Below are 13,095 nucleotides of genomic sequence, written 5' to 3' on the forward strand. Positions count from 1 at the left end.
AAGTTGATGGAATATATTGAAATTAAATGGAAGTACAATTAAACTCTCCTTTCATTGGGGCACACATGGAATCAGATCTTCATCTGTTTTGTAGAAGTTTACCTTTTAGATATGCAAATGGATTATTCTGTTTTGAACATGTTTCAGGGGGAAGTGGTTTTATTAGTCAAAATAAATATTTTGTTTGCAGATTTCTTTTGTTTATACATGATAAATGGGCTATTTAAGCCCCTAATGCAGCCCATATTGGTTTTCTTATATTTTGTTCTTGTGATAACTTATATTGTGCCAAAACTGAAAACTCTTATCTCTGTCTGGTTGGTAATAAAAGGAGCTCATTGTGAACACTATCTACCCTAAAAGATTGTTTTGTGGCTGTATGAAGAATTGCGATATTGAATAAATAAGCATATGTGTGTGTCCCTAGTCATGATACATCCTAAGTTTATATAATCCTTTCAAGAAATCCAGTTAATCTTTTAACTTATTAGTGGAGCATTACCACAGAGGCTTGGTATGGTCGTATTTTCAATATGGTAATACTACAGCCCAGCTAAGGAACAGCCAGGTTATTTTGAGTTAGTCTTCACTGGACCAAACTTGCTTTCCTTGAGCCATCACTATCCAGCAGGTAGGCAGTATCTTAAAAGATGGAGGATAAAGGATTTTTTTTTACATTAAAAGAAGGTAAATTTGGATGTAAGGATTGTTTGATAGCACGCTCTCTCCCCGGGTATAGCCAGCTCTGCAAATTTTTTTTTGGAGGGGGGGTGCAGAGGTGGAAGGGGGGGGGGGGGCGCAGAGGTGGACCAGTGAGAGAGCCTGTTAAAAATTTACCTAACTAGCCACTAGGTCTCTCCGGCAGGCTTTAACTACAGCAATAAAGTCCTGACAGAAACTTAGGCACTCAAATAGCCATTTCTTCTGGAAAGCCACACAGAGTATTTTAGAGGCTGGATGTTCATGCAACTGTTTTGTGGTTAGATATGGGAAAGGAGGGTACTGGCAGTGAAGTAAATAAGGAATCTTGCCTACTTTTATATACTTAAGATGGTGAGACACAAACAAGACGATGACAAACACTGTCCTGGATAAGGAGTGATATCTTACAAGCAGTCTTTTTCTATTAATGGAGGCTGGGATTTATCTTTACCATTGTGCACAGAAATAATTAAAAACATAAGCATTGCCATACTGGGACAGATTGAAGGTTCATCAACAGTGGCCACAAGCACCTGGCAAAATCCCAGAACAGAAAAACAGACTTTATGCTGCTTATCTTTGAAATACACAACAAAAACTGGACAAAGTTCACGTATTGCAATAGGACCATAAACGGCTAGGGAGGTTATCTCATAACGTCAGAAGTATCCGTGTGTGCCAACTGTTGTTCTGGCTCACCGGTCTGTATGTATTTGTAATCATTGAACACCTCCAGCCAACCAATGGTACCCGCTAGTACTCATATGTGAAAAAAATTGCCTATATATTGTTCATTAATTTCAGGAAAAAGGCACAACAATGTCCGTGGGTACCATTGTTCAAAAATTCAAAAATTAAACATTATTGCAATTAATAAGCAAGTAATGCACAAAATCAACTTAAGTAAATGAGCAAGTAATGCACAAAATCAACTTAGCTTGTAAGCTCCCAGCGCTGTCTAATAACTTCAACGGCTGGAGCTCATCGGGTTTCAGTTTAGGTTAGTGAAACCTCTTTAGGCAACTCCGGTAATCTGATAAGCCCGACAGGACCCTGTTTCGCGGTCTCTTGCTTTGTCAAGGGCATATAGGTCTAGAGAACGGAGAACAAATAGTTAGTATTAAAAATAACATGAATAACGCTTACTTGTTAAGTAAACCCAGCGTTAGGACTCACAGCAGCCTGAGTTGTTGTCGGTAAATCGCCAATCCAAGATGGCGACCGCGTTGTAATTATAAGCTTATTAAGCTCCGCCTCTTAAGGTCACGTCATAGTCAGCTGTTCGTAACAGTCAGTAAATTAAAAGAAACAGTTCCAATGGAGAAAGGTGTTCAAGCCCTGAGGCGCCACTGTATTCAGGCGAAAAATCCATTGGGTTTCTTTTTGTAACAAGAGTCTATTAATGTTACCTCCACGGGCATTAGGCACAATACAATCAATCACCATACATCGTAGGGATTCAATCGTATGTTGGTTTGCAACACAATGTTGGACAAGCGGAGCTCCAATCATACGGGCAGAAATTCTGGATCTGTGTTCAACCATTCTCGCGTTCAAAGATCTGTTAGATTTACCAATATAGATCTTATCACATGGGCATTTGATATAGTAGATGATATGGGTAGTACGACAGGTCGTGTGGTGTTTAAGTTGAACTGTCTGGCCATTGTGGTAAAAACTGGCTGTCTCGATGGTCATGGGGCATGTTTTGCATCCACTTCTATTACATTTTGTGTGGCTCCCATGCATATTAAGCCCAGTAGTTGCAAGGACTGGTAAATCAGCTGGACTTAGGATTTCACTTAAATTGCGTGCTCGGGAAAAAGCCATTCTCAGGCGGCAATTTTCAAAAATGGGATGAGCACGCATAATGTCCCAATGTTGTTTAATAATATGCGTGGCAGCTTCCCCACCTTGTATATATCTCATAATAAAGGTCATCGTAGGATCTTCTTGTGGATTTGATGACATATTTCGTAAGAGCAGATCTCGGTTGACAAATTTAGCCTTTGTAAAAGCTTTATTCAAAACATTTTTCGGATAATTACGTTGTAATAGTTTGGAGCTAAATGTGTGGGCTTGCTGGCGAAAATCTGATTCTTCAGAACAGATTCGTTTAAATCGTAAGAACTGAGAATAGGGCAAACTCTGGCGAAGAGTTTTAGGGTGACAGCTGCCAAATTCCAAGATAGCGTTCCTATCTGTGGATTTGGTATGTACCTTAGTTTGGAAACCCCCGGCTCTCAGAGTAATTTCAACATCAAGGAAGTGAATGTTGTTATCCGAAAACGTCACAGTGAACTGAATCCGCGGATGACAGTTATTTAGCCATGATTGAAAATCTATTAGTTCATTGGCAGTGCCCGTCCAGAGGACGAAAATGTCGTCAATATATCTCCGCCATAGTGTGATATTGTGGTGATAAGGGGAGGTATATAACCACTTATTTTCAAACGCTGTCATATAAAGATTAGCTAGAGTTGGAGCAAACGTTGCACCCATGGCCACACCTGAGGTCTGAAGATATAAACTAGTCCCAAATTTAAAGAAGTTCTTACAGAGAGCCACCTTCAATAGTGACATCAGAAATTTGGTCGGGACCTCGTGGGGTCTTTGTCTCTCTTCTAATACCATGAATACCACTTCAAGTAACTCATCTTGTGGGATCATGGTGTAGAGAGATTTGACATCAAAAGTGGCCATGATGCATTGTGCGTGTGTGACATTTGTGTCTCTCAAGATCTGTAGGAAATGATTGGTATCTTTAATATATGAAGGGCATGATGAAACCCTATCTTTCAAAAAGGAATCTAGATAGATAGACAGGGGCTCTAAGAGGGAACCTCTAGAGGAAATAATTGGTCTACCAGGGGGCTTTTTAAGATCTTTATGTATTTTTGGTAATAAATACATGACGGGTATAATAGGAGTTTTATTGTTCAAAAATTGAAATTCTTACCACAATCACGGGTAATGAATAAATCCCAATGGTCTCCACCTATACCCTTGGACCCAACTGTCAATGCTTTTAAGCAGTTGGTTTTACGTGATATACAAAAACTCTTTGACAAGAAACCATTTAATACACGGGATAACCTGTCAAAGAATGAACGCAGTGCTCTGAAAGAACTAAAAAACAACCCTGCGATTATCATAAAAAGGGCCGACAAAGGCGGAGCGGTTGTAGTATTAAACAAAGCACAATATCTCACTGAAGCAACTACGCAACTTGCAGATCAGACGTCCTATGTGGAGTTACAACATGACTGTACCACGCAGCTACAACATTTGATTCAAGACATTACCAAAGAAGGCCTGGAAACAGGCTTTCTGACCAACAAAGAATTTCAATTTTTGAACAATAAAACTCCTATTATACCCGTCATGTATTTATTACCAAAAATACATAAAGATCTTAAAAAGCCCCCTGGTAGACCAATTATTTCCTCTAGAGGTTCCCTCTTAGAGCCCCTGTCTATCTATCTAGATTCCTTTTTGAAAGATAGGGTTTCATCATGCCCTTCATATATTAAAGATACCAATCATTTCCTACAGATCTTGAGAGACACAAATGTCACACACGCACAATGCATCATGGCCACTTTTGATGTCAAATCTCTCTACACCATGATCCCACAAGATGAGTTACTTGAAGTGGTATTCATGGTATTAGAAGAGAGACAAAGACCCCACGAGGTCCCGACCAAATTTCTGATGTCACTATTGAAGGTGGCTCTCTGTAAGAACTTCTTTAAATTTGGGACTAGTTTATATCTTCAGACCTCAGGTGTGGCCATGGGTGCAACGTTTGCTCCAACTCTAGCTAATCTTTATATGACAGCGTTTGAAAATAAGTGGTTATATACCTCCCCTTATCACCACAATATCACACTATGGCGGAGATATATTGACGACATTTTCGTCCTCTGGACGGGCACTGCCAATGAACTAATAGATTTTCAATCATGGCTAAATAACTGTCATCCGCGGATTCAGTTCACTGTGACGTTTTCGGATAACAACATTCACTTCCTTGATGTTGAAATTACTCTGAGAGCCGGGGGTTTCCAAACTAAGGTACATACCAAATCCACAGATAGGAACGCTATCTTGGAATTTGGCAGCTGTCACCCTAAAACTCTTCGCCAGAGTTTGCCCTATTCTCAGTTCTTACGATTTAAACGAATCTGTTCTGAAGAATCAGATTTTCGCCAGCAAGCCCACACATTTAGCTCCAAACTATTACAACGTAATTATCCGAAAAATGTTTTGAATAAAGCTTTACAAAGGCTAAATTTGTCAACCGAGATCTGCTCTTACGAAATATGTCATCAAATCCACAAGAAGATCCTACGATGACCTTTATTATGAGATATATACAAGGTGGGGAAGCTGCCACGCATATTATTAAACAACATTGGGACATTATGCGTGCTCATCCCATTTTTGAAAATTGCCGCCTGAGAATGGCTTTTTCCCGAGCACGCAATTTAAGTGAAATCCTAAGTCCAGCTGATTTACCAGTCCTTGCAACTACTGGGCTTAATATGCATGGGAGCCACACAAAATGTAATAGAAGTGGATGCAAAACATGCCCCATGACCATCGAGACAGCCAGTTTTTACCACAATGGCCAGACAGTTCAACTTAAACACCACACGACCTGTCGTACTACCCATATCATCTACTATATCAAATGCCCATGTGATAAGATCTATATTGGTAAATCTAACAGATCTTTGAACGCGAGAATGGTTGAACACAGATCCAGAATTTCTGCCCGTATGATTGGAGCTCCGCTTGTCCAACATTGTGTTGCAAACCAACATACGATTGAATCCCTACGATGTATGGTGATTGATTGTATTGTGCCTAATGCCCGTGGAGGTAACATTAATAGACTCTTGTTACAAAAAGAAACCCAATGGATTTTTCGCCTGAATACAGTGGCACCTCAGGGCTTGAACACCTTTCTCCATTGGAACTGTTTCTTTTAATTTACTGACTGTTACGAACAGCTGACTATGACGTGACCTTAAGAGGCGGAGCTTAATAAGCTTATAATTACAACGCGGTCGCCATCTTGGATTGGCGATTTACCGACAACAACTCAGGCTGCTGTGAGTCCTAACGCTGGGTTTACTTAACAAGTAAGCGTTATTCATGTTATTTTTAATACTAACTATTTGTTCTCCGTTCTCTAGACCTATATGCCCTTGACAAAGCAAGAGACCGCGAAACAGGGTCCTGTCGGGCTTATCAGATTACCGGAGTTGCCTAAAGAGGTTTCACTAACCTAAACTGAAACCCGATGAGCTCCAGCCGTTGAAGTTATTAGACAGCGCTGGGAGCTTACAAGCTAAGTTGATTTTGTGCATTACTTGCTCATTTACTTAAGTTGATTTTGTGCATTACTTGCTTATTAATTGCAATAATGTTTAATTTTTGAATTTTTGAACAATGGTACCCACGGACATTGTTGTGCCTTTTTCCTGAAATTAATGAACAATATATAGGCAATTTTTTTCACATATGAGTACTAGCGGGTACCATTGGTTGGCTGGAGGTGTTCAATGATTACAAATACATACAGACCGGTGAGCCAGAACAACAGTTGGCACACACGGATACTTCTGACGTTATGAGATAACCTCCCTAGCCGTTTATGGTCCTATTGCAATACGTGAACTTTGTCCAGTTTTTGTTGTGTGTTTTTTACAAATTTTTGTTGGACTAAGTTTAGCCATTATTTATTCTTTGTTGTTATCTTTGAAATAAGCAGTGGATTTTCCCAAGTCTGTCTTAATAATGGCTTATGGACTTTTCTTTAGGAAATTATCCAAACCTTTTCATACCCTGCTAAGCTAACTGCTTTTACCACATTCTCTGACAACAAATTCCAGACATTAATTACACAATGAGTGAAGAAATATTCTCAGATTTGTTTTAAAATTACTATTTAGTAGTTTCATTGCATGCCCCTAGCCCTAGTATTTTTGGAACGAGTACACAAGTGATTCACGTCTACCCATTCCACTCCACTCAGTATTTTATAGACCCCTATCATATCTCCTCTCAGCCATCTATTTATTCCCCAATCTGAAGAGCCCTAGCCACTTTAGCCATTAGTCATAGGGAAGTGTCCCATCCCTTTTATCATTTTCATTGCCCTTCTCTGTATCTTTTCTAAATTCTGCTAAATCTTTTTTTTTAGATGCGGTAACCAGAATTGCACACAGTATTCGAGGTGGTCACACCATGGAGCGATACAATTGCATAACGTTCTCATTTTGTTTTCCATTCCTGTCCTAATATTCCCTAACATTTTTTTTACTTTCTTAGCCACCGCTGCACACTGAGCAAAGGGTTTTAACATATCATCAACGATGACACCTAGGATCCTTTCCCTGGGTAAGGACTCCTAACCTTGCATCACTTAGCTATAGTTTGGGCTCTTCTTTCCCATATACATCACTTTGCACTTGCTCACATTAAACATCATCTGCCATCTGAACACCCAGTCTCTTAAGGTTCTCTAGTCATTTTTCACAATCCTCTTGCGATTTAACAATTCTGAATAACTTTGAGGCATATTTTCAAAGCACTTAGCCTCCCAAAGTTCCATAGAAACCTATGGAACTTAGCCCCCCCTAAGTGCTTTGAAAATATGCCTCTTTGTGTCATCAGGAAATGTAATTACCTCACTACCTGAATGTAACTCACCTTGAGCTACTACTAAAAAAAGGTGTGAGCAAAATATAAAAATAATATAATATAGTCATTCCCATCTCTAGATCATTTGTAAATATGTTTAAAAAGCACCGGTCCCAGCACAGAACCCTGGGGAACCCCACTATCTACTCTTCTCCATTGAGAATATTGAACAGATTGAATAGAACAGTAGGTCCTTTTTCTGCCATTATCAAAGTGCATGATTTTCTGCCATTATGAATATTTTCCAGAAAACGTTTTCCTTATTTTGTTTTACCTTGTTTAACAACATACTCTGGTTTACTGATTTATTTACTTGGATTTATTAACTGCCTATATGAAGAGATTCACCTAAGGCAGTGTACTGTCCTAGTATGTTTGGCTGAACAACCTTTTTTGCCTCCAACAATTATAAACACACAAAATACAAGGGATAAACATGTAGATCTGAGTATATTTTCAAAAATACTCCCCTTGCCAAAACAAAATTCTTAAATACTGTCAGTGGTGTAAAAAAGCACAAATCTCAGAAATGACACAAACATGTCACATTATTTCACTACCCTAACAGAAAATTGCCTATTTTACCAAATTACCTTGTGCTATTAACTAATATCTAGTAAATTACAAGCAATTATTTTCACATTCAGAACTTACTTTTATTGCCCACCAAAGCCACAAAGGGCTGAGAATCCGATTCTTTGTTCACTTTCTTTACCATGGCGTACCAGTCTTCCAAGTTCTCAAAGCTCTGGTAATTTGTTATATCATACACCAAAAGGACACCCTGATAAGAAAAGAATATTATTGCTGCAATTTAATTACATTCATGCCTATGCTTTCTTGAGTATGGAAAAACATACAGTACAATTCCAAAGGTTTTCTACAATAAAAGTCCAGTACAGTATATGTGTAAACATGTTATTATGTGGGTCAGCCACCAAGCCCAGACAGTTCAAAACAAAAAACAAAAACATTTATTAGACAGCATTCATTAGGCCCATCATTAGACATTAGGCTCCCACATTATCAAAAACTGGGAAATCTGTTCCTTCCTGATAAATTTCCTCTCTTTGAGTCCTGTTAAACCAGAGCAGGTTGTGTCCCCCAACCAGAGGCAGAGAACACTGACATTTCAGCATCACCACCACCAGTAGAAGGAGTGGTGCAGCACTCAGACTGGCCAGAACACTATTGACAAAGCATATCCAAACACTCGAACAACATTACAGATAAACTTTAATGATCAAAATTATAGATCACTAGTCTAGTAGTAGTTCAAGATTCTGAAGCAACATTACAGAGCACCATGCGGTGCACCACAATGAATCAATATTCTGAAGTAACATGAAATAGATAGAATAAAGAGCCACATTATACTGTAAATCAAACCTCAGGCCCTCTCTGAAGTGGAAAACTCCTTTCTGAGAATAAATGAAGGTCTGCAAGGTTCCCTCAGATGTTATTATGCGGAAAACTTCAGCTGCTGTCTTCCCGGATGGGTCTTGGACTGGTCTAGCAGAACTCGAGAAAATGAAATTAGCAGGTAAGAACAAAACTTTCACCTTCCTTATCCTGCTAGACAAGCCAGGCAAGTGGGATGTACCAAAGCTCTAAGGACACAAGGCAGGAGGAAGACCAGGTCCTGATAAACACAGTCATCTCAAGGCAAAATTTACCCTACTTTCAGCATCCCCACTGTGATGGTCACTAATGGAAGTTGCAATGCCTTCTGCGCTATTGCCTTAGAATTTCCTGAAGCTGGTGCAAATGGGGAGGCCTAGAGCTACTGAGCTCCTCAAATGAACAGAGTTAAAAACATAGCCCAATTTTCCCTTAGCCCATACCAATGCAGTTGGTTATGCTCTGCAATCCTACAGTCCACTGAGCAGGGCAATGTGAAATGTGAACTTAGAACTGCCTACAAATGAAGGGAGAAACCCGAGACAACCTCTGTATACCCACAAATTGCAAAGAGTTGCAAGAAAATCAAATTAGTGACAGATAGAGTAAAGGCTTGCAACATTCTCAGAACTGTCCCACAGACTGAGCACAGAACTCTAAAAGGGGAACTGTGGGCCCAGAAAGGGTACATCCCCCAACTAAACAGAAACCTAAAGACTGCAACTCCACCAATCAACAAGAGAGCTTGTCAGTGCCACTAGTACCAAGCTATACATTTGCCACAGGAGAAGAGGACAAGAGTAGGGCCTATACAAAGATGTCAATCAACTATCATTTGCCATCAAATAACAGACACATGAATAGGAGAAACTCAAGGACATGACTAAAGCAAGCCTCTTCTGCAAACAAATTACTATCTGGGACCATAGCTCACAAGGGTTTAGGCTTTTGACTAACCAAAGGACAATACCAACAATAGACATGAACTTACAACCTGGCGTAGCATAAAAGTAACTGCAGCACAGCACCTTGGGTATCTAGGCCAGATCCTTCTAAGATCAAGGCCAATAACCAAAGACTCAAGACCCCAAGGATATTGGGCCCCACAACTAGCTAAAATCCAGAGTTTGTCAAAGATCCTCTACCACAAATGTCCAACCAGGGATACATGCCAAACGGTCAAAGCCATTTATTATCCTTCGACTGAAAGGACTTAGCTACCAGAAATTTTCAATTGACATAATGGCTGATGATTGACCAAGTTCAGCACTTCCCTTCATCAAAAAGGAGACTAGACCAGGAGAGGCAGCAGAGTCTGAGCTCAAGATACAACACACAGGATTCACTGGCCAGATGCATAGGATCTGATGAAAGACTTCCCCCCGCCCCCCCCCCCCAGGGAGTCAAAGACATGGGAGATCTGAACCCTGGGAGAAAAATTGTGGGTCCCTGTTATCAAAAGCCATAAAAACTACTAGTTCATCTCAGGAAACAAAAATGACTCCTCCATTTTCTTCTCCATAGCTCTAGCACCCCACATCTTGTCAAGATTAACTTGTGGTTCCTTCCATGTCAAAAAAACATCAGGGCTAAAAAAAGGGCACAAGGTGAACCTGAAGATGTTGCCAAAGCAGGACACCCAAGTTCTACTTGATTACATTTTTTTCTACTGTATCAAAGGTTCACATATTACATGCCTAATCTGGCCTTAATGAAGGGATATGAGACCTATCACCTGCATTTTCCTCTGATACATTTTTATCATATTCCGTTAAACGTAATAGCGGTACATCAATGATTGAGACCAACAACTTTCTTGGTATAAAACAGGCCGCAGCTTTGTTTATTAGTGACATACAGAACCCGAGCTATAGAAACAGATACCATTATTTATTCAGTAGTAACCCCCGACCACCTGCCATTTACAGCAAGGAGTCATAACCAAAGCCACCACATCAGCAAGGCTTAACCCTCAAGACATCTGTATTGAGTTCGGGCCCAATGTACACCGCTGGGTGAACCTTGTGGCCCTGCCTTGAGCACAATACCTTAACCTGCCATACGAGCTAGGTCAACCCATCAAGACGTGGACCTCCACATCTGTAATTACGCTGTGGCCCAATGAACACCGCAGGGTGAACATTAAGGCCCTGTCCATAAGGACCCCCTTCTGCACAGACTCTAGCTCGGGTACCCCCCCCCCCCACCCCCCGAAGCTGCGAACAGGCGAAACAACCCGCATGTTGGAGGCTCCTCAGAAGCAAAAAGGGTGGGATGGGTGGGAGATCAAACCTCCTCCGGGGAGCAGGAAGGATCCTGGTCCCCGGAGGGGCCGTCCATATATTAGCGCTGCCAAGCCCGCCCTCCCCCTTACAGAATTACATCCCATTTGCAGACGATTCCCACCTTGCAGATTTAAATATAACCATCCAAAAACATCAAGCCTGTCCCCGTAACGCAGGCCAAGTTGAGGTTTGTGTTCCTTTCCGGACCCTGAGCACAGAGCACCGGAAAAGATGGGATGGGTTGTCCCCTCATTAAGGGCGGGCTTCGGACAAGCCGTTCACACTTCTTGCTAATGATACCCTAGGGGCGATATTCCCTCTAAGTCACGCACATGAGCAAGCATACACAAGGAGCACAGAGAAACTAAATTAGAAAATATCAAATAGTTCAAGGCAAATGATATGTTAACTTACAGGGTAACATTCAACCAAGGGTAACATTCAACCACAGCAGTCAGTAGTTTTAAAGTTGCTGACAGTCACAGGCTAAATTAGAACTGGATATGCAATGGAGGGTCATATCTGGACACTGGTACTGAATAGCTAGGTCTTCAGTGGACCAAAGGTTATTTAGGTGCGGCCGATATTCAGTACTGACATCCACATACCCAAGCAGGAAAAGATAGGACTGCATTTTATGTAGTCCTCTCTCTCTAGTTAGGTTTGCAGGCACTGGTATTGAATATTGCTGGAGCCCATGTAACTTCCAAGTCCGCCCAACTCAGACAATATTCAGTGGCACTGCCCTGTTAAATGCTTCTTTCAGTGGCCAGCTCACTCAGCATGGTTTAAATGGGCAGGAGCCCCGCCTACCTGCTTAAACCACACTGAATAATTGATCTCATAATGTAGAATTACTTTCAACAATTACTTATATTAACACTTTTGAAATCCCGATATTTGTATTACCCTTGCCAAGGTACAATTGGTTCATAGTACACAAATTTAAACTCAACTTACAAGAAAAAATTTTCTGCACATAGCCTATCAGAAATTAAAGGGCGCATTGCATTGGAGGCTTCATTTGGGAGGAGAAAGAGTCGGTTCTGCAGACTGTTACCCCTTCTATCCCCCTAGTTGAATAGAAGGGAAAGAAGGATGGATCTTCTTCTACAACAATGTCTGAGGGGTAGGGACCTGGCCTATGTTATTCACCTGTAATATCTGGTAGCAGTGGAAGAAGCCCCATACCCCACCTGACAAAACTCAGGTCAAGCCTTCTCTGCATATAACTGGTCCTCTTTGATCCAAGGGTACTGCCACAGGGGAGACATCCCCTTGCTCCTCACTGAATATTCCATGCACTGCAATTACAATCAATCAGTTATAGAAGGTGTATCCCTATCCCCAGTGAACCTAGAATCTAAGTCACCACCTGAATAAATTAAGAGCCAGGAGATTCAGCCCTGACCACAAAGGGCCAGAGGGGAGCAAACTGATTTCACAGATTACCACTGCAACCACTAGGCTGGAGTCCCCTCTGAGCTTATTAGACAGAAACAAGGCTGGTGACAGGCCTGGGCTGCCTGATAAGCTTCTGATAGTATGCCATAGGCACCCCCATCCTAACAACTGAAGCCCTAGAGACCCAGGAGGAAGAGCTTGCACCAGGACTCACTGTGGAAACTTCACTAAGGCTGTACCATATACTACTTGATGGAAAAATGCAGTCCTTGCCCAAAATGGCTGCAATTCCTAAAAGTGGAAAGGCTGCCCCCTAAGATGGAGTCCCAAGAACGGTGTCTGCCTTTTCTGCTGTCTGCTTCCTGCCAGAACGATTGTCAGCATGAACAAAAACTTCTCCAACATTGTGCTGCCTGAGAGAAAGGCTCGCTCCGAGCATGGCATGCACTGGGCACATGCTCCATGGAGCTGCACAACCCACTCCAAATGCTCCGAGACCTGTCCTGCCATCTCAGCTGCCCCAGAACTCCATTCAGGTGCTTCTCTCTAGCAACCAGGAGCCTCACACCATACTGGCCCTTTTTTATTT

The 13,095-nt window shown here is 41.3% G+C and overlaps 1 protein-coding gene across 5 annotated transcripts in view; it reads right to left on the reverse strand.

Moving 5' to 3' along the window:
- The window catches only part of RAB28 (RAB28, member RAS oncogene family), a 269,956-nt gene that overhangs the window by 174,690 nt on the left and 82,171 nt on the right, over positions 1-13,095 (reverse strand). For all 5 annotated transcript variants that reach the window (XM_030191192.1, XM_030191190.1, XM_030191191.1 and 2 more), the window contains exon 4: positions 8,071-8,200. In XM_030191192.1, the coding sequence (XP_030047052.1) occupies positions 8,071-8,200 (130 nt within the window). The remainder of the gene's footprint in view (positions 1-8,070; positions 8,201-13,095) is intronic.

This window comes from Microcaecilia unicolor, chromosome 2, assembly GCF_901765095.1.
Source record: "Microcaecilia unicolor chromosome 2, aMicUni1.1, whole genome shotgun sequence".
NCBI classification, from domain to species: domain Eukaryota; kingdom Metazoa; phylum Chordata; class Amphibia; order Gymnophiona; family Siphonopidae; genus Microcaecilia; species Microcaecilia unicolor.